The sequence below is a fragment of the Camarhynchus parvulus genome, chromosome 17 (genome assembly GCF_901933205.1).
Source record: "Camarhynchus parvulus chromosome 17, STF_HiC, whole genome shotgun sequence".
NCBI lineage: Eukaryota > Metazoa > Chordata > Aves > Passeriformes > Thraupidae > Camarhynchus > Camarhynchus parvulus.
This window is the reverse complement of record NC_044587.1, coordinates 9,385,135-9,410,025: the sequence shown is the minus strand read 5'-3', so window position 1 is coordinate 9,410,025 and position 24,891 is coordinate 9,385,135. Positions and strand designations below refer to the sequence as shown.

The 24,891-nt window shown below is 50.7% G+C and overlaps 1 protein-coding gene across 13 annotated transcripts in view; it reads left to right on the top strand.

Annotated features, from left to right (window-relative positions):
- The window catches only part of EHMT1 (euchromatic histone lysine methyltransferase 1), a 119,353-nt gene that overhangs the window by 68,284 nt on the left and 26,178 nt on the right, over positions 1-24,891 (top strand). For 10 of the 13 annotated variants that reach the window (XM_030961171.1, XM_030961178.1, XM_030961177.1 and 7 more), the window contains 10 exons: positions 2,505-2,546; positions 8,800-8,977; positions 10,724-10,860; positions 11,615-11,803; positions 12,443-12,523; positions 14,529-14,649; positions 16,401-16,532; positions 19,362-19,507; positions 22,358-22,501; positions 24,227-24,453. In XM_030961171.1, coding sequence (XP_030817031.1) covers positions 2,505-2,546; positions 8,800-8,977; positions 10,724-10,860; positions 11,615-11,803; positions 12,443-12,523; positions 14,529-14,649; positions 16,401-16,532; positions 19,362-19,507; positions 22,358-22,501; positions 24,227-24,453 — 1,397 coding nt within the window. The remainder of the gene's footprint in view (positions 1-2,504; positions 2,547-8,799; positions 8,978-10,723; positions 10,861-11,614; positions 11,804-12,442; positions 12,524-14,528; positions 14,650-16,400; positions 16,533-19,361; positions 19,508-22,357; positions 22,502-24,226; positions 24,454-24,891) is intronic. The other 3 variants (XM_030961182.1, XM_030961174.1, XM_030961183.1) reach the window with 3 other exon arrangements.

The window sequence follows — 24,891 nt, the reverse complement described above, 5'->3', positions numbered from 1 at the left end:
TGAATAGATACAATTTTTATGTATTTTATATAGATATATAAATCTATATTTATATTGATATTTTATCTATATTTTTATATAGATATTTTTATATCTATATCTATAGTTAGTTAGTTAGTTAGTTAGTTAGTTATTTTTATTTTATTTTTTTCTCTTCCTCCAGACAAATGTTAAAGTAGTTGGTCACACGGCCACCACCAGCTCCTGTCCCCAATGCATTTCTAAATATATGATTGATCAATTGCCTCCTCCAACAGATCTGTGTGAGACACTAAATGGCCTTTCTCTCATGGCTCTATTGCTCATCAGCCTCTGCTGACATCCAGAGCTGCTTGTGAAACAAATGAGATTTTTTCTGAGGTCAACCCAAAGGAAATTAAGCTTAGCATGAAAACTTGAGGCTCCTCCCAAGCTCAGAAGCTGTCAAGGAGCTGATCTGTGAGGCAGCTTGATTGCTTTGCTGTAGGAATCATTATGGGGCTACAACAGATGATGTTCTCTCTCCATGCCATTGGGAAATGTTCTCTCCAGAATCCTTAGGGGTGGATTTACCATCACTTAATAAAGCAGAGCCCTGCTTTTGTTTTTTGGAGGCATAAGGAAATGTCATTTGGTGCATTCATGTCATAGTGGGGAGGACAGAAATGGACCTCTCTTTGTCATGGTTATTGACAAGTTTGGTTATTGTTTTGGTTCTTTGCCAGAGGTAGGGAACAGATCCTGCAACAGGCAGATCTGCACTATAAGCAGCTGGTTTTCACCCCTGTCATGCTTAATATGACTACAGTGAGCTGGATCCTCCTCATCCTGTGCTGTGTCTGAGGGTGGAGAGAGACTGGCCTTTAGGTCAGGGAAGGGTGAGCCAGGGGAGTCAAGGGAAGGGTGAGCCATGGGATCATTCCCAGGAGTGCATGGAACCTGCTGCAGCCTTGTCAAGGTCTGTGCAGTGCATTGGTGCTGTGATCCTGCAGATCCACAGGGGCTCTCAGATGTCCCCTCAGCTCAGCACAGCAGTGTGAGGTGTGAAAGGCTCAAAGCTGGGAGTCCCTGTGGTCTGGAGAAGGGAAAGAGAGAGAAAAAAGGGAAAAGGGAGAGTGGCACCTTGCCAGCCCCAGATGGGGAAAGGTCCCGTGGCTGTGGCACCACCTGTGCCTCTGGGAGCAGCTGGGAGTCCAAAGGGCACAGCAGGATCACAAACCTGTGGGCACCAGGCTCAGGAGAGGGGCAGAAGCCACAGCTGCCTGCCAGGGTTCCCAGCCAGCCCCCCTGAGCCCTCATTTCTCTCTGCCTTGCCCTGGCTGTGGTTGAATTCTCTGCTCTCACCCTGCCTGTGTTTCCTGGCTTGCACAGGGAAGCCCAGCTGCCATCCAGCTCCCATCTGAGTGTCTCCTACCCAGGGAAGGCTTTGCAGCCTCCAGCCCCCGGTTGTGCACTGGAATTAGGCCAGTCAAACCCCCAGACCCTGATGGAATTTAGCAGAGAGAGATCCTGTGGGGCTGAGCAATTGAGAGAGGCAATTCCCTCCTAAAGGTGACTGCTGGGTTGGGAGGGAGTGTTTCCCTCATTCATATTTTATGATACATCAGAAGAATATTTACATTCAATCCCTTGGGCTTCGAGGTTTGTTTCTGGGATGTGGCATGGGGTGTTGGGGAGCTCTGGGGGTGCTGGGACAGCTCACTGGGATGGGGCTGCTGGTCCTTTTTTGCTCACACAACAAAAGCAGCTTCAAAAAACCAAAGCCTGCACTTGTTGGGCTGCTCTAGAAAGTGCATAGCCTGTCCTCAGCTCCTCTGGGCATTGGGCTTAAAATAGGGAGAGAAGCAACATTCCCAGAAAGGGTGGTGAGAAGAGGCTGTTCCCATGTTCTCTGCTCAAGCCCCTGCAGCTGAATGGGAACCCAAGATCTGATCTCAGTTCTGCAAGACAATAAAACATCTGTGTGTTCAGCCTTCCTGATAATTACTACCTCATTTTCCTCCATTGTCTCTGGAATTTACATGCTATTTTCTTTGGAGCAGCAGAGTCCTTGCTAAGCTGTCATTTTTCTGTCCCAATTATTTCTTTGTTGAGCTGCTTAGAGGAGGCTCCTCAGCTCAGGAGCTTTTCCTGTACCAACCTTCACACCTTCTCCCCTTCAAAACCTCCATGAAATCAGGTGCTGTATCAGGAAATAAATTGTGGAATTCACCCAGGAACTGATATTACAGACCACAGTAGTTTGCTTGGTTAGTATTTTTTAGGGCATTGTTGTTTTGGTGAAACTGTTCTTGCAGAACTGTTCTGCCTGGGAGGAGGAGGGGAGGAAGGTGTTTTGCTGCCTGCAAAGTGTGAACATTTGTTCCCCTTGGCTCCTGCAGAAACCCACTGGGGCCAAGAAATTGTTTTGTGTAATCCAATAGGTGTCAGGGGACCTTGGTAAGCTTTTCCTGCACATGTGAATTGGTCTCTGAAAGGAAGAAGAGAATTTTCTCACCAATTTAACCAGCTTTTTCTCTGTTTAGGAGTTGCTTCCTGAATTGGGATCGAAGCTGAATCTGAAACAGGTGACAATTTTAATTGATGTTGTGGCATGTTAAGGTGGTTTTTGAGCAGAGGGCATCATTTCTGCTCCCCTTCTGAACAGAGCAGTAACACAAGGACTGCCCTTTTGGAAGAATCTTTCACTGCTAATCCATTTTACAGCCCTGTTAAGAACCCAAAAGCTTGCAGGGCCAGGCAGCAGACTGAAAGGCCAGTGTGTGTCTGTGTGTGTGTGCTGTGCTTGGAGAAGGCTCCTCCTGCTTGGGAACCAGCTGCTGAGCTGAACTTCAGTAAAACATAAGGGGTAAAGGATGAGAAAGGTAGTGAGAGCATCCCAAGTTACCTTGGAGACAGGAGGAGCAGATGGATGAATTGGGAACCCCAAGTTGTGTTTCCTTTCCTTGGTGACCACAAGGCTGGAGTTTGGGGTTTGTGTCTCTGGTGATAGTTTTTTATGCTATGCAGAGGACTGGGTCAGGAAATAGTGCAAAAATCCTTTAAATGAGTGTTTTGACCAGATTCACAGTGTGTCCCCAAAATGCCAGGTGCCAGTTTAACTGGGGGAGACAATGTGGGCAGGGAGGAAGAGCATGGAGCTGGAGATGCTTTGCTTATGTAGGTCTTTCTACCAATATTCATCAAACTATTCCCTTAAGTAGCATTGCCATTAAATACCTGGTCCCAGAGCTTTTAAACTTCCTCCTTTGTGGTGCTGCTGTGCTGGCCTGGGCTGGGGCTGCTCTGCAGGAGCCTCTGGCCTGGAGAACACCCTGTGGCCATCTCTTGGGGCAGGCAGGTGGCAGCCAGGGGATCGCAGGGGTCTGGGATTGCTCAGCAGCTCTGACCCTGCCATGTGCAGGAAACATAAAGCAAAAGGGCAGGGCCTAGTGGGGGTGGTGATAGTGGGGATATTGTGTCCTTGGGGAGGACTCAGAAGGTCCATCCAGGACCCTCTCCAGAGGGGTGTCCAGGTGTGCTCCACTGGACTGAAAGACTGAAGTCTGTGTGTGTGAGCTTGGGCAGAGATAAATATCATGGAATCACAGAATATCCTGAGCTGGGAGGGACCCACAGGGATCCCCCAGCCCAGCCCCTGTCCCTGCCCAGCCCCCCCAGCAACCCCACCCTGTCCATCCCTGGCAGCGCTGTCCAAAGGCTCCTGGAGCTCTGGCAGCCTCGGGGCCGTGCCCATTCCCTGGGCAGCCTGGGCAGTGCCAGCACCCTCTGGGGGAAGAACCTTGCCCTGAGCTCAGCCTGAGCTGCCCTGGCCCGGCCCCAGCCGTGCCCTGGCTCCTGTCCCTGTCCCAGAGCAGAGATGGGAGCTGTCCCTCGGGAGGAGCTGCAGCCCCGGGGAGCTCTGCCCTCACTCTGCTCCAGCTGAACAACCCCAGAGCCCTCAGCTGCTCCTCACAGCCCCTCCAGACCCTTTCCCATCTTCCCTGATGGGAAACCTCCTTCAGGAGTGACAGAGCTGCCATTGGGCTCCTTAAACAGAGGGGCTGCTGCAGAGGGAAGTGAGAGTGAAGGCTGTTGTGCAGCACTTGAACCTGATATTCAACTGCTGCTGCTGGTGCTGGAGGTGCTGCCCCAGCTCTGACCACAGCCCACAGAAATAACGGCCCTGGCCCAGCAGAGGGGTTTGGTAGGGTCAGGAGCCCTGGTGGCACATCTGCCCTGGATTCCCCTGTTTCGTTTTGGCTGATGTGTGACACTCCCTTGCCTTGGGGCAGTTTGGTGCAGGAGGGGACAGGGATGAGATCCACACCCCTGAGTGCTCTGTTTAGAAACACATTCAGTGCAGGTTTGGGGCCACATCTTCCCTTCAGCTCAGTCTACCTGGCTGCCTAAATCATGTTTTTATGTAGGAATGTGACTGCACTCAGATAAGTGCAGTTGTAATCGAGTCACCATGGAATCCCCCCTCTAATGGGCTCTTATTAATCAGCAGATCATTAATCTGATCTAGACTAAGAGCAAAGCCTTGCCGGCTTGTTGCTCCAAGGTGAGGCTTGATCAGGCTGCTGAAATTCAGCAGTGAAAACCACAATCCTGCAGCAGCAAAGGCAGAGCAGCACCACTACAGCTCCTACAGGCACTATCATCTGCTTGTGATCAATTTTTTATAGCAGACTGATATTTCTTGCTTAACCACCACTCACGAGTTGTTAGAGGCAGATCTCCCTGGGAGCTGCTGCTTTGTGCTCTTCAAAGGCAGTGCCTTGGTACAAATCTCCTGACCCTGTTCCTGATGGATGGGGAGGCAGAGCTGCTCCCTGGCAGCTGCCCTGTGGCAGTGCTGCCCAGCTCACTCCTCCTGCCCTGTTGGCTCTGGTTTGTGTGCTGGAAATGAGAGTTCTGCAGAACACAGAGCTAAGGGAGCCCATAATCTCAGCCTGAGGTGGTTTCAGGCATCAAGAGCCTTTCTGCAGTGCTTAGAGCTGTCCTGCTCCCAGGCAGGACCTGTGCCTGTGTCCTTCCACCAACACTCTGGTTTTTCTCCCAGCTTGCTGGTTTTAGTGATGGAAAGACCCTTTAAATGCTGGGCAGTGGGAAAAATGTCATGTGGAGTTTATGGAGCCAACACGAGGGTCCATTACTGAGGATGATTTGTTCTGTAGTTTTGCTTTCAGGGAAAAACCCAAAACAACTGAGGGTATTCTGTCTTTTGCCATTTTAATAACTTCCCCCTGCTGCTGTCAGGGACTTCTGTGCCAATCATAGAGATGTGGTTGATCCCATTAAAATGTAGACAGCATTTTTTTGAACACATCAAATATCCTGTTCTTGCCCCAGTCTAGCCCATTGTCTTGGCTGTATTTCTCACAGTGGAGTTAGACATAGCCGTGGTCCCATTTTTGCTGTTTCCAGGCACAACCATTGCTGGAAATGTTGGAATATCTGCCCACCTTCTTCACTATTCCCTACACAAAGTTGTGACTTCCCAGTCCTTTGCATAGAATGAGCTGATACCACATGAGAAACTGCAAGAAGTGAAGATGTTGGTGTTGCAGTTTCTTTTTCTGTCTCATTTATGGTCCTTTCTTGGCCTCCAGTGGCCCACAACATGTGAGCATAGGGAGCTCAAACTGCATCCTGGAGTTTCCTTTGCATGGCATTCTGCTCAAACTGTGGATGAAACCTGTTTAATGAGAATAGTAAAGGTGTGACTGGTTTATGTAGCTGAGAACCAGGAAGGGTGGTGAGAAATCTGACTTAAAAATTTGTGCTGATCCTTTTTATTACAATCCTTAGATATAATATTGTTTTTATAAACACAAGAAACCTCTTCACTCCTTTCTGGGAATTCTTGGTTTTTTTACCATTGCTGCATGTGCCTCCAAGTAAATCTTTAAGTATCTTCAAGTATCTCTCTTCCATGAGACTTAATTTGAGTTAAAAAAAAACTTTCTAGCAGAATTGCCATGAAAAAGTTGCATTTAGCACTTGTTATGCAGCCTGTTGAAGATTTTAAATTTATTTCTATGTTGTAATTACAGAGGCAGAGAAAAAACCCCAAGCTAATAACATAATACTTTTAAATTTAAAAGTTGGATTGTATTCTTCCAAGCAGCCTGGCATGGCCTGAGTGTGAATTCCTGGTGATTGGGAGTAACAGCACCTTTTGTTAGAGACCAGTTGCAAAAACCTGCACTGTAAAGGACACAAAATGCAGCCCTTGTTCACACTTGTGTCAGATCTGCCTGTCCCAAGCTCATTTTTCTAATTTTAAGTTAGAAATGGAAAGCATTGGATATATCAGGGGACTTGGGAAGTCTCAGAATAATTGTGTAGCCAAGAGTTACTGTTAACCTTTAGATCTATAAACTCAGGACTTTTAAGAGGTATAAATAGTATTGTTGAGACTATTCTTGGCATCCTGTGCCCTGCACTCCTGACGTGCATTTTTTAAGGGGTAGAACAACTGGGAGCAGACTCAGGAGTGATCCAGAAAATGATCCTATGGCCACTTAATTTGCTCATTCTATTAAAATCATTGAAGAGAAAGTTTAAAAAGAAAAAAAAGAAGTTGGTCATACTCCATAAGTGTCTCCTGGGAGTGAGAGGTTCTGATGAGACAGGGCTTTTTAATTTAGTTGCAAAAACATAATGCATTTAATTATTTGACAGTGAGAGCAATTAAGCATTGGAACAACGTATCAAAGGCTGGGGTGGATTTGTCATCTTTGAAATCCTTAATCCAAGACTTGCTGCCCTTTTAGAAAAGCTGTGGCAATTGAGCCATAAGTTATGGGCTTGATGCAGGAATCATTGGCACTTTGATGGCCTTTTGCTGTGGGTCATTTCTGATTATCATTAGGGCTTTGCTGGGCCTGCCTCTGCCAGCACCACACACGTGGCACAGCCTAATTAGGGGAATCAGCCTCTTCCCTGTTTGTTCCCAAGGTCACATTGCTGGAGAGCAGTGGCTGGGGCTGCCTGGCTGAACCTGAGTGCTTTTATTGCTTCCTCTTTTTATTCCAGCCTTGCTTCTGCCTGCATTCCTCTCTCTGCTTGGGTTTTTCAGCTCTTGCTTCACAAGTCCTGTAAAGAAGAGTTCTCTGCAAGTGGGGCAGCACTGAAACCTTACAGTCATGGAATATTTGGGTTGGAAAGGACCTTAAATCCCATCCAGTGCCACCCCTGCCATGGCAGGGATACCTCCCACTGTCCCAGGTGCTCCCAGCCCTGCCCAGCCTGGCCTTGGGCACTGCCAGGGATCCAGGGGCAGCCCCAGCTGCTCTGCCCACCCTCCCAGGGAACAATTCCCAATTCCCAATATCCCATCCATCCCTGCTCTTTTTCAGTGTGAAGCCCTTCCCCTTGTCCTGGCACTCTGTGCCCTTCTGAAGAGTTTCTCTCTTTCTTGTAGCTCCTGCAGCTACTGGAAGGCCACAATGGGGTCTCCTCAGAGCCTTCTCTTTTCCAGGCTGAGCAATCCCAATTCTCTCAGTCTTTCCTTATGTTCTGCTGCTTTTTCTCTTGTTTTGCTGGAGCAGCTCTGCCAGACCTGCCTGCTGCCCAACTGGATGCAGTGGGATAAACCAGAGGGCAAATCCAGTGTAAAATGGCCCAGCAGAGGCAGCTTCCACCCCAATGTCTGCTGACCCTGTGGCAGAGAAGGACCAGCAGGGACTTTGTTTCATGTTCCTCCATGTGTTTCCTTGTCTCACCAGGTACCTCCTTGCTGGGCTGGGACAGGAAAATGTTCCAGTGAACTGCACTGAGGGGCCTTGCCCTGACCTTGGCTTCCCTTTGGCACACTTGACCAAAAGGCACAGGAATTAAAGCACCATCAAACCAAGCCATGGCTGTTTAAAGAATAAACACAGATGGAAAAAGGAAACACAAACACAGTCTGGACCTCTCTGTCTGAGGCTTTTAGGGTACATAAAATGGATTTAGACACACAGGAAGGGGATTGTTTCCTAAATTAGAGGAGGAAAACATTGAAGTAACATCAAAAGCTGAGAAATGGCACTCAGGGACGTGGCTGAGTGGTGGACTTGGCCCTGCTGGGTTAATGGTTGGACTTGGTGACCTTAAAGGTCTTGTCCAACCTAAATGATTCTCTGTGGAGCTGTAGGAACCCTTCTTTCATAACCAGAAGTGCAGGATTTGACTTGTGTTGGGTACAGGCTCAAACCAGAGCGGGTGTGAGTGGCTGTGGTGCCTGGGAGGAGCTGCAGGAACAACTATAAAATCCCCTTGGTTTGCAGCAGGAGCCTGGAGCCTGCCTGGGGCCTGGAATAGCAGCAGCTGGAGTGGGAATAGGGGGTTAAGGGAAGCTTGGACAGCCCTCTGTGGATGCACCTCAGTGTCACAAACACTGCTTTGGCTGTGGTTGCTGTGTGCTGGGCTAAGGGGGAACCTTTGCTGAGTCTCAGTGGTGCCAGGTGCTGTCCAAAAGGAAAATCCCTTTCCTTTGCTGCCTGCTGCTCTAGAACAGCTCTGCAGGAGTGTTGCTGAGCATGTTTGGTGTCACAGGGAATAAGTGCTGTGGTTGAGTTGGTTCCTCTTCTCCAGAGGCACCCAGAGCTGTGTAAGCAGAGCCTGCTCCTTGTCACTACCTCTGTCATTACCTGTCACCTGCACAGCTCAGCCAGGCTGGCAGTGCTTGGGCAAAGCCCCCTGATCTGTGTGCTCCTGCTGGGAATGTGCTCCTGCCTTCAGATAAAAGAGATTTTGCTCGAGAGAAAGGAATTCAATTAATTTCCTAATTTTTTAAAATTACTTCTTCAATGCAAAAACTCAATTTAACTGCCTTTTGTTTTCCAGCATGCAAGTAAAGACCCCAAAGATGGGAGAGACAGCAGAGATCAGAAGGAATCCAAGGAGAAGGAGTTTGAGAACATGCTGGACTTTGTGAAGCCGTTGGCGTTGCCCTCTCTCCCGGGCCTTCACCAGTCACTACCTCAGAACCAGAGCTATGTGGCCACCACCAAGTCACAGACAGGTAAAAGGGAAGGGCTGGAATGTTGGAATCCTGAGCTGCTCCCACCTCCCAGACCTGTCTGTGGGGCTGAGAGGGAGATGAGGAGGTTAAAAGCCTTTTTGCCACTCAGTCTCCTCCAGGGTTCCCTTCCCTTTTTTCTACTAAAAGCTTTTCTTAGAGGAGACACTTTGATCCCTTTTCCTCTGGGATGTTCTGAAGAGGTTTCTATCAGTTCTGTAGGGCTTTGAATATCTCCACAGCTGCTTACCAAGAATTACAGCCTTATAAATAAAATTAATTGGGTTCACAGAATTTTTTAGCGGTCTCTTCATAAATTCTGGTGAAATTCCATTACCATGGAAGATGAAAAAATGCTTCCAAGGAACAGGCTGTGCAAGTGCAAACAATAACAGTGGTGCTGAAGCTGGCAGTTCCTAAAAGAGCCTGCACCAAGCATCCTTGTGCTGTGCACTCACCTAAGTCAGCAGCAGGCAGGGAGCTGCGATGTCTGGTTTGATTAGAAGGCCAAGAGGAGACTTAACAAATTAAGACCCAATCAAAGGAGTGAAAGGAATCAAACAGACTTCCATAGTAGGTGTGAAATGAGGTTAAATGGCAAACAGCTCTTTATGTAAGGTGCCTTCTCCCTGTGTGTTCTTCAGTTACTGTCAGATTGCTTCCATTGTCAGTCGGTATTGTTGGCCTTGCAGTCTCAATTTGAGCAATTGGATTCCATTCAGCCTCCTACAACACCATCAGCACTGCCAAACGCAGGATAATTTAAGGATTTGGTGCTGTGTGTGCTGATGGAGGGGCCAGAAGGAGTGTGCAGAGGGCACTCAGAGTTTGGGCAGCTCTGCAGCCCTGGCAGGAAGATGTCTGTGTGTCTGCACATCCGTGTGTCATCTTCTGCTTGACTTGTAAATAAATCTGTTGGACTGGGAGGTTTTCCCAGGTCGTGCCCTCAGGTGTGATTTCATGGAATCACAGAAGGTTTGGGCTGGAAGGGACCTTAAAGCCCCTCCAGTGCCATCCCTGCCATGGCAGGGACACCTCCCACTGTCCCAGGTACTCCCAGCCCTGTCCAGCCAGTGGCCCACAACATGTGAGCACAGGGAGCTCAAACTGCATCCTGGAGTTTCCTTTGCATGGCATTCTGCTCTCAGTGCTTCTCTCAAGCTGTGGGTGAAACCTGTTTAATGAGAATAGCAAAGATGTGACTGTTTTATGTAGCTGAGAACCAGGAAAGGTGGTGAGAAAACTGACTTAAAAATTTGTGCTGATCCTTTTTATTACAATCCTTAGATGTAATATTTTTATACACATGAGAGATCTTTTTGCCCCTTTCTGGGAATTCTTGTTTTTTTACCATTGCTGCATATGCCTCTAAATAAATTGTTACTGCACGAGACTTAATTTGATTTAAAAAAACTTTTAGCAGAATTAACATGAAAAACTCACATTTAGCAGTTGTTTTGAAGCCTGTTGAAGATTTTAAATTTATTTCTGGCCTTGGGCACTGCCAGGGATCCAGGGGCAGCCACAGCTGCTCTGGGCACCCTGTGCCAGGGCCTGCCCACCCTCACAGGGAACAATTCCTCATTCCCAATCTCCCATCCATCCCTGCCCTCTGGCAGTGGGAGCCATTCCCTGTGTGCTGTCCCTCCAGGCCTTTGTCCAAAGTCCCTCTCCAGTGCAGCCCCTGCTCTCTGTCCCTTCTTTTCATTCCTGAGCAAACTTTGGGTTCCTTCTGCTCCTCTCTTGCAGCTGCTGCAGTATCTCGGAAGAAAAAACGGAGAATGGGAACCTATAGCCTGGTTCCCAAGAAAAAGACCAAAGTGTTAAAACAGAGAACAATGATAGAGATGTTCAAGAGCATAACTCATTCCTCTGTGGGTGCCAAGGTAAGGGCAGCACTGAGCCCACTGCACGTGTTTGTTGTCACTTACATGTCCCTTTTTTTGGACACCAAACCCATGTGGAGGTGCAGGGGTGTCCTGGCTTGTTGGGATCAACTTCTTCCCTTCTGAGTCTCCTCTTCCCTCTGGCAGCAGCTTCCTGCCCAGAGCAGCCTTGCTGCTTTGGGAATGACTTTTCCAGAGGGGCTGTTCAGGTGCCAGCTGCTAAACAAACCTTTTCCAATGAATGTTCCCCTTCCATCCTGTGAATCCTGGGCAACTGGAGAGATTTCAAGCATGCCCCTTTTTGTTTTGGTCCTCAAGGTCTCGTGTTGCTGCCTGAGGCTGTACAGAAAAGCACTTGGTTATTTATAAAAGTTTAGCCATGGACTCACTCCTGATGAAATCCTGCTTTTGCTATACCCTGAAATTTTGGGCTTAGAATTCAAGGAGAACAGTGCTGGGATTTCAAGGAGTGATATGAAAATCCCAGTGTGATGTAACTTCCCTTTCCATTCCCTAGAAACCTTCCTGCATCCCTCCATGCTGGAATGGGGTTCTCCTCCCCTAACCATGAGTCTGCAATGACTCCTCATGGTCGCCAGGTCCAACAGGGTGAGGTGACAATGGCAGGAGCTCTGGAGGGACACAGAGCCAGCTTTAGAGCTCCAAGCACAGAGGAGAATCTGGGATGGATGCAGCTGCTCTGTCCCAGGAATTGATGTTGTCTTTGTGTCTCGTGTGCTTGGGTGACCTCCAGAGTGACAAGGAGCTGGGGGATGGCAGCCCCCACGTGAACGGGGAAAGCATAGATGTGGACTCTGAGGAGGAGGACTCGGATGAGTTGGAAGAGGAAGATGATCATGGAGCAGATCAGGCAGCCATGTTCCCTGGGGATGACAACAGGACCTCCAAGGACAGCGCGTCCGACGCGGACAACGCCAGGAAGGTGATTCCTGTGCCCTGAGTGGGGCTGAGGAGCAGCATGGGCTAGCAGGGACAGGAGGGGCATGGTTTGAAGCCATTTCTAGGGTTTTTTCACCTGCAAGATGACAGCAATGGTAGAGAGGCCCTTTGTGAGCATTCCCTGCTTCCCATTGCACCTGAGGGTCTCCCCACCTCCCCCCCAGTTCCAGCCCTACACAGTTCTGGGATCCACTCTGTAGAACCCCCACCATGTGTAGTTCTGGGATTCCCTGAACCAATAGGAGACATCTTCCCAATCTTACTTGGCAAAGCACTAAAACAATCTAATTGTTTTTTTCCCCCCAAATTTTGATACACAGTACAGGCATGAGGCTGGTTTGGGATTATGGAAGAAGTTGAAATTTAGTTGGAAAACTTTATTCTGGAGTGGAATTTTTTTTTTTTTGCTCCCTCTACCGTCTCCATGGATGTTCCATGATGTGGTTGGAGCTCACTGGGCTCAGTGCATGTGCAGGCTGGGGCTGGGGTTGCTCTGATATGTGTGGGCACAGCAGGATGGTGGGGGATGCTCTGCTGGGATCACCAGGGGTGTGGGGGATGCTCTGTTTGGGAGACCCGACCTGACTGACCCATTCTGTTCCTGGGCAAATGGTGGCTGCAGATCGATGATGGCGAGTCTGAGGAAGAGCAAGAGTCTGTAGAATCAGGGGAGGAGGAGGAGGATGGAGACGAGTCTGACTTGGTAAGCTGGGCTGCTAAATGTGTTTTTCAGCCCGTGGCCTGTTGATAATAATTTTTCCCCTTTGCACTGCTGCCAGAAAGAGAGAGAGAGAGCAAAGCCAAAGCGGTGTAGTTTCAAGTCTCCTTGACAAAACTCATTCTCTGAAACCACCCACACACAGAGTATTGTTTTCCACAAGGTGCTTAACCCTGATCCGTGGCACAATTAATTACATTCTGATGCTAACTAATGGGCTTTTGTTGTTTTCAACGAGGTGTTGACTGCTTTTAATCATTTGAATGTTAGCAGAGGTGTTTAAGGGTGCCTGAGTTCCTCAGATGCACTGTTAGCACCTGGTAGGAGCCAGCACAGCTCTCACCAACCCAGTTTCTGCTGGGGCGGGGTTGTTCCCAGATCCACTGGCCCAGCCCACAGCCTAAATTCACTGTTCTGGTGAGCAGCTCTTAGCAGGGAGACAAACAGCACTCAGACAGACAGACAGACAGACAGACAGACACTCTCCCTGGGACCTTGGTCGTACAGCACCAGGTCAGGACTTTCAGCAGCTGCTGGGGATTTCTACTTTTTATTTTTAGACGGTTGGTGAAGAGAACCTGGTGATTTTTAAATTTAGGTTGTTCGTTGAATGTCTCTGCCTGCCTCCTTCCCCTTTCCTTGAAAACTGTCCTTCCACAGCCTCTCAGGCTGAGGAGCCAGGATTTCAGACACCCAACTCTTCAGAAAGAGTTGAAGAAATCCTTGATGTGTTGAGCTGAAGGTGGAATCATGCTCACAAAACACATCAGGTGAATCCCTGAAGCTCTTCAGGGTCTTGTTCCCCATATTCTTACACTGCAGCAGCCCAGGAGGAGCAGGGGCTGGCTGGGCAGCCTGGCTCTGGTTTGGATGGCTCAGGCCAGTCTGTTGTCCAAGGCTTGGGCTGGGATTCACATCCACACTCCCAGGTGGGATCTCCACATCCTGGGCAGAGGTTGGAGCTCTGCTGAGTCACTCAGCTCCCAGGCAGGACTGGCTCTCACACAAACCTCTCTCCCACGAGCAGAGTGATGCAGTTGGGGTAAAGCCACGTGCTGGGCCCACACTCAGGGATTTTGGGGCAGCACAGACACCCTGGAGAGCCAGGGCTCAGCTCCATGTGTTCCCTCACTGGGACAGCAGGGCCTGGCACAGCTGCCTGTGGAGGCAGAGCCTGATCCAGCTGCTGGTAGTGGTACCAGGAGGCTTTCCAAGGCTTTGCTGGCAGCTGGATAAGCATCAGGAGCTGACAGTTTCAGTCTGAACATGAATTTTGTAATTGATGCATTAAACCCTGGCAGGGTTGGGGTGCCTGATTCCTGTTCTGATGTTGACTTTGAAACCCCACCCCAGACAACTGAATTTTTTGAAACCAAAACCCAAAGTCTGTTGAGATTCATGCGTGTGGCTGAGTATTTGCTGCATGACTGGTCTGTGCTGTGCCTGGCTCAGGGAGGGGGCTGCTCTGCTGCTGTGGAGCTCATTTCCCCTGGGTCCACTCCAGCGCTGCCAGGTGGCCCTTCAAGTGCAAAGTGTGTTTTTTTGTGGAGAAACATGAACATTTGAGTTTGAAAACCCAACTGCCAGAGCTCAAGAAGCGTTGGGACAACCCTGTGAGGGACAGGGTGAGGTGTTTGTGCAGGACCAGGAGCTGGACTTGGTGCTCTTTGTGGCTCCCGTACTGCTCAGGATATTCTGTGATTCTACAATTATTTTTTGGGAGAAGCTGGAAGTGTGCACGTGCCTGCCCACCTGCAGTGCTGCTCGTGAGCGTGGTGTCAGGGCCTCCATGGAAGAGAAAGTGCAGCCTGGCCTGCTGAACTGACAGGAAATCCACCCCCACGTGTGCCTGGGTTTCCTTTTCAGTGCTATAAAGGCACCTTAGCAGCCCTTGGTTTCAGAGCCCTGCTCGAGCTGGGTGAGGGCTGTTCCACAAAGGGACCCTGGTGCCACCATGCCTGACGTGCACGTGGCCTCTCTGCTTCCCCAGAGCTCCGAGTCCAGTGTCAAGAAGAAGCTGCTGAAGAGGAAAGGGAAGACAGACAGTCCATGGCTGAAACCCACCCGCAAGAGGAGGCGGAGGAATAAAAAGAAACAAGGAGGTGTGCTAGGTAATGAATGGGGGTTTGTTCCTAAATTCCATCCCAGGGAGCCTTTCAGGTGCTGGGGGAAGGACCTGAGGCCTGGGCTCACCCTTCCTTCCCAAGGCTGGGCTGTGTGATGAACCAGGCTGTGGAGTTGTCCCTCACTGTCAGGAGCTGCTGGTGTCACTGTCACAGCAGAACTTGTGGCTTTGTCCTTGGAATGCTGGAGGAATTTTATTTTGTTCACCAATCCCTTTACTTTGGAGTATCCAAAAAAAGGCCTCGTGGGGCTTACAAAAAGGAGGAAGGGGAATTTTATATGGGGAGATAGTGAGAGGACAAGGGGGAATGGCTTCAGACTGAAAGACAGAAAATTGATGTTATCTATACAGGAGAAATTGTTCCCTGGGAGGGTGCTGAGGCCCTTGCACAGGGTGCCCAGAGCAGCTGTGGCTGTCCCTGGATCCCTGGCAGTGCCCAAGGCCAGGCTGGACATTGGGACAGTGGAAGGTGTCCCTGCCATGGCAGAGTTTGGAATGGAATGGGCTTTAAGGTCCCTTCCCACCCAAAGCAGTCTGGGATTGTGTCATGTGTCCACGTGGACTCCTGTCCCATGAGCTCCAGGGAGGATGTTTAGATGCAGAAGGAAAGAAAGAACCACCCTGGAGTGGTGCTGCATTGCTTTTGTGTGGTGCTTGTGCAGCTGAATGGAATGTGCAGCTTGGCTCTGCTCCTTGTGGAAGAACCACAATGTTTGGAAGGAGCTGCCTGGGGCCCATCCCAAGCGTGGGTGTTGTTCAAGGTCCCTCTTGTTTGTCCTGAGTCACTGAGCACCAGAAAGGTTTCAGTGAGCTCTGTTGAGAGGTGAGAGGTGAGGAGAGGCAGGATGTGATGATTCTTCCTTGGGAAAGGTAACAACATGGGAGAGATAAAGTGGAAGTGCAGCTGTGCCTTCAGCCTCATTCTGAGGTGTCGTACATCCACTGCCACCAAAGGGTTTATTTTATTCTTCTGGGTTTGCTAGTTCAGGGCAAAAAGGTCATTTTTGTATCAGCAGCTTTTTGGTACTTGTGAGTGAATTGACCATTTTTCAGCCCCTGCTCTGTGCCTGGGCTCTGTCACTCACCTGGCTCCCTCCTCTTCCTCCCAGGAGGCCATAGGGGCCCTTGATCCCTGTCACAGCAAATGCCTAATTGTGCATTTCACATGCAGGCTGGTTTTCTGCCCCTTCAGTCAAGGTGGGAGCTGGTCTGGAAGGGTACCCAAACCCTCTTGGCCAAGCTGGACTGGCAGAAGCAAAGCAGGAGAGAAAGTGAAGCCAAGGGAGTGCAGAGACACTCAGTTCCCTCTCCCACAATCCCTTCCCAGCAGAGCTCTGCTCACTTGGAGGCAGAACTTGCTTTTTTTGTGTTTCCCCTCCCACTCAGCTGGATGTCACCTGTCTCATCCTCCTCCTGAGGTGCAGTTGGCTGTGCCTGGCCAGTGTGTACCAGGCTGGGGGCAGGAGGGTGCTCCAGCCGTGGGTCATCCCTTCCTTGTGCCCTGCAGAGGCTGAACCCATCTCATTTATCCCCTTTGCTTGTTCCCTGCCTGGGTGAGGTGGCACTCAGTGTGAGCAGAGCAGTGCCCAGCCATGCCCAGATGTTGGTGGCACATTCCCTGTGCTCTGCCCTCATGGCTCCCACAGGGACCCTGCACAACCTGGGCTTGGGCACAGCCTCCCAGCCATGGGGTGGCTGTTCCTGTGGGGTCTGTGGGAATGCCCTGTTCCCATCCAGGTGCTGAAGCCTATAAAGCCTCGCTGGGCAGCAGGGAGGGCCCCAGCCAGGAGAACAGCATGGAGTACATGGAGGTGTCCCTGGATTCCCTGGACCTCCGGGTGAAGGGGATCCTCTCCTCGCCAGCGGGAGGTGAGTGCTGGGGCTGGGCTGGGCTGGGCTTGGGGTTGGGGATGGGTTGGAGGTGGGATTGGACTGGGGTCGAGGTTGGGTTTAGGATTGGGATTGGGGCTGGGTTTGGGTTTGGATTTGAATGTGGGACCAGGTTTGGAGTTGGAACTGTGTTTGGAGTCAGGCTTGGGGTCGGGGTTGGATTTGGGGTCGGTTTTGGATTTGGGGTCAGGTTTGGCGTCGGGGTTGGATTTGGGGTCGGGTTTGGGGTCCCTTTGTTCCTTGGGTGGCGCCGTGCGGGGCCCCGGCTGCCCCCTGGCGGCCACAGAGCGCGCAGAGCAACCGGCGTGGGGCGGGAGCGGGGTGGGCTCGGGGTGGGGATGGAGGTTAGGGATGGAGCATTAGGGATCGGGATGGGGTGGAGGTTAGGGATGGAGCATTAGGGATCGGGATGGGGTGGAGGTTAGGGATGGAGCATTAGGGATCGGGATGGGGATGGAGGTTAGGGATTGGGCATTAGGGATCGGGATGGGGTGGAGGTTAGGGATGGGGCATTAGGGATCGGGATGGAAAGGAGTGGGAGTTAGGGATCAGCATAGGATGGGGGTTGGAGATCGGGATGGGAATTAGGGATCAGGGTGGGAATTAGGGATCGGGGTGGGATGGGGATTAGGGATTGGGCATTAGGGATCGAGATGAGGGGGAGGATAGGGCTGGAGCGGGGATGAGTGTTGGGATAGGGATGGGGATGAGGATAGGGACGAGGATGGATGTGGGGCTGGGTTGGGGATGAGGATTAGGGTAGGGATGAGGATGGATATGGAGCTGAGTTGGGGATGAGGATGAGGATAGATATGGGGCTGTGTTGGGGGTGAGGATGAGGGCAGGGATGGGGCTGAGGTAGGAATGCAGCTGGGATGAGAATGAGGAGGAGATGGGAATGGGGCTGGGCTGGGGATGAGCAGGAGGATAGGGATGGGGCTGGGATAGAAGTAGGGATGGATTTGGAATGGGGGTGAGGCTGGGGGTGTGGGTGAGGATAGGAAGGGTGCTGGGATGGAATGAGGCTGTAGATGGGATCCCAGTTCCAGTGAGGCACGTTAGCTCAGGAATACTCTCACCAATGGTCCAAGGTACTGCCCCAGCCCTCCTGTCCCACTCAGCAGCTCCCTCCATTCCCTGGAATATGCTGATTCAGCATCCCCCCAGAATTGCTGCCACTGGGTTCCCTCAGGAGTGGCTCGTTCAGCCCTGGGAAGGGAAAGGGAAGGGAAGGGAAGGGAAGGGAAGGGAAGGGAAGGGAAGGGAAGGGAAGGGAAGGGAAGGGAAGGGAAGGGAAGGGGTTGGTGCTGGGCCCTGGGTGCTGAGCCCCAGCTGCTGCTCCCAGTGCTGAACTCTCCTCAGATCTGGCATCCCCTGTCTGGATCTGCCTTTCTGTCCCCACTGCTCCCTCAAAGCTTGTCTGGCTCCTTTGATAGAGGCACTTCAAAGAGAGGGTGGGAGCCTTCCCCACCAAGGGAGGGTCAGGAGGGATGAGGGATGCTTTCACCACAGCCTCTGGATGTCAAACAGATTAGGGAAGTGACAGCTCAGAAGGCGAGGAAGGAGCTTTGTGATTTGTGCTCCCAGAGAAAACTCTTAAACCTTTAAGATCTTGACAGGATTTTACATGAAAACAGCAAGGACTTTCCCTGGCCTTGAATGTCTTGAAATATCCCTTTGCTAGGCTTGGGCTTGCAACTTAACTTGTTGGCTCAAGGAATTCCTGATGGGATGAAAGGAGCTCGTGCTCAGCTGGCAGGGTCAGAGGCACGGGCAGGGTGCTCTGGGGCAGGGCTGCCACTGCCAGGGCAGCTGAGGAGGAATCCCCCCCAGGGATGAAGTTAAATCTGCAAAACCTCACAGCAAGAGAGCTCTCCATTCTCCATTCAAAAGCTTGAAAAATAGCAGCAAGCTTCCTTCTCAGTGTGAGTCAATCCCAAAGCAGTGGGCAGGGAAAGCTTGGGATGAAAGCTTGGGATGAAAGCTTCAGGGTGAACCAGCCCCAAGGCCAAAGGGTTCTGTGCTGCAAACATTGCAGAGATGGTTTACTGCAGGCCTGGAAGAGGAGGGTGGGACTGCAATCAGCCCCCTTGTCACTAGGCCAGTTTGACAATCCTGCGTGGCTCAGTGATTGATTTCAATCCAGAGGAACAGGAATATTCCCACAGTGACCCCCCTCAAAAGCCCTCATCCACTTTTCCACAGGTTTGTAAATGTTCAGCATCTGAGAGGAGATGAGGGAAAGGCAAGAACATTGGAGCATCTTGCTGCTTTCTTTTCCCTGGTTTGTTCTCTTTCCAAAATAAATAATTTGTGGTTGGCTGACACCAAACAGTCCCAGGAATTTTGTTTTCCCATCTGTGTAATAAGCCTTTGCAAATAGGTGTTTGTGCTTTCCTGATCATCTCTATTTATCACTCCACTGCCTATTCAAATTTCCAGCTCTGGGTGGTTTCCTGCAAATTTCCTGGTGCCAGAGCCCAGAGCTGTGGGGAGGGGAGAGAGGCTGATAAAAACCTGCACCTCATTGCTTGGCCTTTTTGAGGTTTTCTCAGAATAAACTGATCTTAACTTATCACTCTCGATTTCAGCACAGTCAGCTGAGTGTGGCTGGACTTGGAAAAGTGCAGGAGGCTTTTGCAAACTCCAGCTGGTGTGAAGGGATCTTTTACAGGGTGCTGCTAAAGCCTGGAGAGCATTTCAGGACATGGAATGGGAAGATGTCACAGGGCATGGCTGCTGTTGATGGACTGAATCCTTTCTCCTGGCAGAGAACTGGAGCTCATTCATTGGTTTTCTGTGCCCCAGGTCTCTCCAATGGCCCTGAAGCCATGGAAGTGGATGGTCTGCAGGAGGTGCCCCTGTGTAGCTGTCGAATGGAAACCCCTAAAAGCAGAGAGATCACCACCTTAGCCAACAACCAGTGCATGGCCACAGAGAGCGTGGACAACGAGGTAGGAGCCTGTCCTTTAGCTCCCCACAGCCTTTCCTGCTGAGGACAAGGCCAGAAAGAGTGACAGGCTGGGCCAGGAGCACGTGGGGGTCACTCAGGGGCTCTGGGCCTGCTAGCCTGGGACCCACTGGTGAGGAGTGGCAGGGCCCGTGTCCCCCCCTCAGCTGAGGGCCCCAGCACTCTGTGCCTGTCCCAGCACTGGGTGAGGCCACTGGGGAGGGAGCAGCTCTGTGGCTGCACTGGGAGAGGCTCTGGGTGCCTCTCTCAGGCTTGTCCTGGCCTGTGAGGCTGGATGTGGTTGATGTAACATTCACACCTCAGGCCAAATGGGCTCAGACACAGGGACCTGCAGCAGAGGGAGAAAATCCACTCAAGGATTGGAGCTGCTTTCCCTTGACTGTGAAGGAACTGCTGCAAACCTTTCTGTGGGCAGGTGTTGAGTTCAGGAGCTTGGCATGGCCTCTGCTGCCCCAGCCTTTCTCTGTCCTCCTCTCTTTCTGTCCCAAAGCTTCCATGTCCTGGCAGCTGTGCAGCCCCAGCTCTGACAGGGATTGCACTCGGTGCCTTTGGGTCACAGCCAGGCTGCTTGGGCTCTGCTGGTTCCAGAAGTGTGGAAGGAAGTGGCAGAAGTGACTCCATTCCACAATCTGGAAAGGGAGCACTGCAGGACAGGAATGCTCTTGATGGATTCTCCTTTTACTGGGTTTCTTTTCAGCTTCAGCCTCACTGCAGCACGCTCACACTCACCAGTGGTAGCACAAGGAGTGAGAATATCCCTAGTTCTCCTCTAGGATCCCAGGAGAAGGGTGGATGGAGGGACAAAGGGATAATCATGTTTGTAGACCAGCTCTGCTTCTGTTAGTATGTGCTGGTACCTGCAGAGAGAGGAATTTCCAAAGAATGACAAAATTGATTCATTAAAGAGAAAATGTCCTGGGAGACTCATCAGAGAGAGGGGGGACCCCAGGGTTTCTAAACAAACACAAGGTGTGTGAAAGAATTGCTGCTCCTGGCTATGGTGAGTTGTCCTGTCCCTGGATAAATCACAGGGAGGAATAGCAAAGGCCATGCTTTATGTTAGATTCTTTTTGATAATGGGATAAGTGACTCAGAGATGTTAAAGGAATATTATATGTGTGAATAGTGGCTTCTCCAGACTGTCATGTCCTTGGAGAGTGTTATAAATAGTTATGAGCACCCTGCTGCACTCTCTAATGGTTGGAAAATAGCAATTAATCATGTTGAACTTGTTCTAGAGTTTCTAACAAATAATAAAGTGTGGCATAACAGCTCAGGGTCTTCCTCACATGGGTAGTGCAGCTTTCCACCTGTCAGTGGAATTTCCTCAGCTCAGTAAAATTCCTCCTCAGGGAAGGATCCACGGTCCCCTTGTGCCACCCTGCAGCCCCTGGGCTCGGGGTGGGACAGGGATCAGTCTGGCCAAGGTGTCCCAGCCACAGAAGTCTTTGCAGCTGGAATTTAGGAAAGCTGAACTGGAGATGCTGGGATGAATGATGAGCCTAGGTTAAAATCCATTCTCTTTTCCCACAGGGAAAAGAGTGTGTGTCTGCAGGAGTGAAATTTTAAAAAATTAGAAAGTTTAGTTTTGTTGAGAAAAAGCAGCAAATCCTTGGCTGGAGCAGAGGGACAGTCTGTGGCACTGAGTTCCTGACTGACTCTGTCATGAGCTGAATAAATTCTCCACCTTCCCTCCAAGGAACCCTTCCTTGGAACAGCATTTCACCTGCTATTCCTAGTTTATAAATCTCCTTTGCCAGGTATTTGGGGAAAGCAAGATTATTATCAAGAGGAGCTTGAAACAGACACAAAGAGTGTCCTGTCATGCTGGGACAGTGGTGGCTGTAGGAGGTGCTGCTCCCTCTTGGTGCAGCAGAGCAAGGAACACTGGCTGGGGACGGGGAACCCCGTTCTGGAACCTGCTGCCAGTAACAGACAAGGTGGGGCAGGAGAAAGCGTGGAGGGATAGGAAAAGGGGGATGGCTTCAAGCTGAAGGAGGGCAGGTGAAGACTGGGAAGGAATTGTGAGGATGCTGAGGCCCTGGCACAGGGTGCCCAGAGCAGCTGGGGCTGCCCCTGGATCCCTGGCAGTGCCCAAGGCCAGGTTGGACAGGGCTGGGAGCACCTGGGACAGTGGGAGGTGTCCCTGCCATGGCAGGGGTGGCACTGGATGGGCTTTAAGGTCTCCTCCAACCCAAACCATTCCACGGTTCTGTGATCCTCTGATTTTTAAGCCCAGAGCTGTAGATTGGTGAAATCCTTTGGAAAACCCGTTCCAAACATGACTTTAGCTGAGCTCTCATGAAAGCCTGGCTCTTCATCCCTGTGGTCTGGGCAGGGGCCAGTGCTGGAACCAGTATAGACGATAACTTCGCTGGCAATGAGGAGCAATTATTTTCCCCTCTATCTTCCTGTGCCTGGGAGTTTTGAGCAGTAACAAGATTTAGTGTGTATGGTCTCCTTCTCTTGGTCACTGACACCCGCTCTTCCTGGCAAGAGGAGAGTGTGTGTTGTGTGAGTCAGGCCCCTGGGACTGCCCCTTCTGCTGCTTGGCTGTTGCCTATTTCCAGTTATCATTTTGTTGTTGTTGTTGTTGTTGCAAGGAACAAATGACTCGGGGTGCACATGCATGTTAGTTAGTAAATGATGCATTCCTTCCTGAGAGCAGCTTTCACAGCTTCCTGCTGCACTGCTAATGCTCTCTGGCACACAGCTGAATTCCTGTGAAAAAGCCAGGGCTCCTTGAGGCAGTGTGCAAAGTCTTCCTCTGCACAAGCACAGGGAGTGGTGTGGTCTGCAGTAATTTCATTGCCTTTAATTTCTCCTGTTCCAGCTGGGCCGATGCACAAACAGTGTGGTTAAGTATGAACTGATGCGCCCGTCTAACAAAGTCCAGCTTTTGGTGCTGTGTGAGGACCATAGAGGGAGGATGGTGAAACACCAGTGTTGCCCTGGCTGTGGATACTTTTGCACTGCAGTAAGTTCGTGCTCTCAATCTAGGGAAGGGGGTACCTGTTGCAACAGCTGGAAGCTGAAGGTGGAGATGGTCCCTAAAGGGGTGTCCTGACTTCCTGGCATCAGCCCCACCTCGTTCCACAGCACGTCAGGAGGTGTTTTCAATAGGAATGTGTGTGAGGGCAGCTGAAATCATCACCTTGATCTTCCTGGAGGACCCCCAAGGGGTGTTACCAAAGGGATTTCACATGCTGGAAGTCTTGCCTTTGGAATTTCTTTGGAACAAGGGTTTGTTGTTTTTCTTCGTGTACAGATCAGTCACATCCAAAAAAAGTCTTAGCTTGGTTTGCAAATGAAGCTGTGCTCCCACCTCTGTGTTCCCTCAGGATGGGGAACCTGAGTGATGGCACTGGACCAAGGCAGTGTTGGAGATCTCAATTAGGTTAGATATTAGGAAGATTAAATACTAGGAAGGAATTCTCCCCTGTGAGGGTGGGCAGGCCCTGGCACAGGGTGCCCAGAGCAGCTGGGGCTGCCCCTGGATCCCTGGCAGTGCCCAAGGCCAGGCTGGACAGGGCTGGGAGCAGCCTGGGACAGTGGGAGGTGTCCCTGCCCATGGCAGGGGGTGGAACCAGATGAGATTCAAGGTTCCTTCCAGCTCAAACCACTCTGTGATCTCCTGCTGCTTCTTCCACCTGTGCCACCGAGGCTTTTAAGGGACTTGCTGCAGTCCTTTGGTGGCCATGTTCTGCTTTCCCTGTGGATAAAGCTGAAAGGCACCAACTGAGGCTCATGGAGTGATGATGAGGCTTAATTGTGTGATGCTGGTATTCTTCAAGATGACTCAAGGAAAGATGCTGCAGTTGTCTCAAGCATTATTGTAGTAAGTGGAGCCATCCTGGGTTTTCTTGCTGAGTCAAAGATCATTTAAAAGATAAAACCCTCAAAACCCTTCAAGGCATTTGCAAAGCTGAAATAGAGTTAATTAGATTGCTTGGGAGGACTGGATTCAGGAGAAGAGGGGGTTTGGCTGGCCTTTCCTTGCACTCTCTTCCATCTCTCAGTGCTGTGTGCTGGTGCACAGAGGTGAACCTGGAGTGTTTGTCTGTGCCACCATCACCAAGCCAGAGCACAGCAGGGCTTCAGGCAGCACTGACAGCACAAGGAGGGAGCTCTGGCTCCTGCACAGCAGTTGCAGGGACTTTGTTAGAAAGGGAAGATAATTTTAACAGGAATTGCCCAGTTTGTTGCATGGGCAGTGAGCTTGTTTGGGTTAATTAGGCTGGTCCAGGCAGAAGAGTGACATCATTTGGGTTACAGTGGGGTCAATGACAGATTGATGCAGGTTCTTGCATGGTTTGTGTACAGCTGTGTTTCAGGTAGTTTTAATGCTGGCTCAGCACAGGTCTGAAGGTTTCTTTTGCAGTTTTGGGGGCGTCCTTACAGGGCACTGGCACTTCTAGAGACACAAGCGAGAACTTCAAGCGTTAGAGGGAAGAGCTGGAAATTGGGACTTCTTTGTTCTGTTTCCCAAACACAATTCAAAATCTTGCTTTGCAGTCCTTAACCAAGTGAGTTTTTCCCCCTTTACCTTGGTTTTGTTCTCTTCTAAAGAAGTGGCAGTGCTTGCTTTACTGTACTGGACGCAGCAGGGCCGAGAGAGGTGGTGAGGAGTGGCATGGAGCATGTGAAGGGGCGAGGCACAGGCCCAGCAGGGGCTGAATTTCCTTCTTTGTGGTTTTTTAAGGGCACTTTCATGGAGTGTCAGCCCGAGAGCAGCATCTCCCACCGCTTCCACAAGAGCTGTGCCTCGCAGGTGAACGACACCAGCTACTGCCCTCACTGCGGGGAGGAGGCCTCCAAGGCCAAGGAGGTGACAATAGCCAAGGCTGACACCACCTCCACAGTGTCCCTGAGCTACGAGCAGCAGAAACCTGCAGCTGTGGAGGGCAGGGCCGACACCACCACGGGGAGGTGAGCGCTGGGGCATGGGGGGATCTCAAAGCTCCTGCCAGGCCAGGCTTTGGTTGGAGTGGTTGGGCTCCTCCTGATGAGCTGGAGGCTGCCTCAGCTGCAGGAATCTGAGCTGCCCCAGAGCTGAGGCAGAGGCTCTGGAGGTTGGAGGGTTCAGGAGTTAAACCATTCCTTCCTGTTACTGTTAGGAATGGAATAATAGTGGAATTAGTTGATGTTGTCAGGTTTGGTCAGTGACAGCCATTCCAATCTGCAGCTCCTGACTTGCACCCACGAGAGGAGGAAAATACAAATCAAACCAGCCCTGTGTTGAACTCTGCTCTGACTTCCCATCCCATCTGGCCATGTTTAGGTGGCTTTAAGACTTGTCCCATGTGCCTGGGTCTCCTGTAGCACAGAGTACATCAAGATGTAGTCAGAGAGCAGTGCAATTCCTTT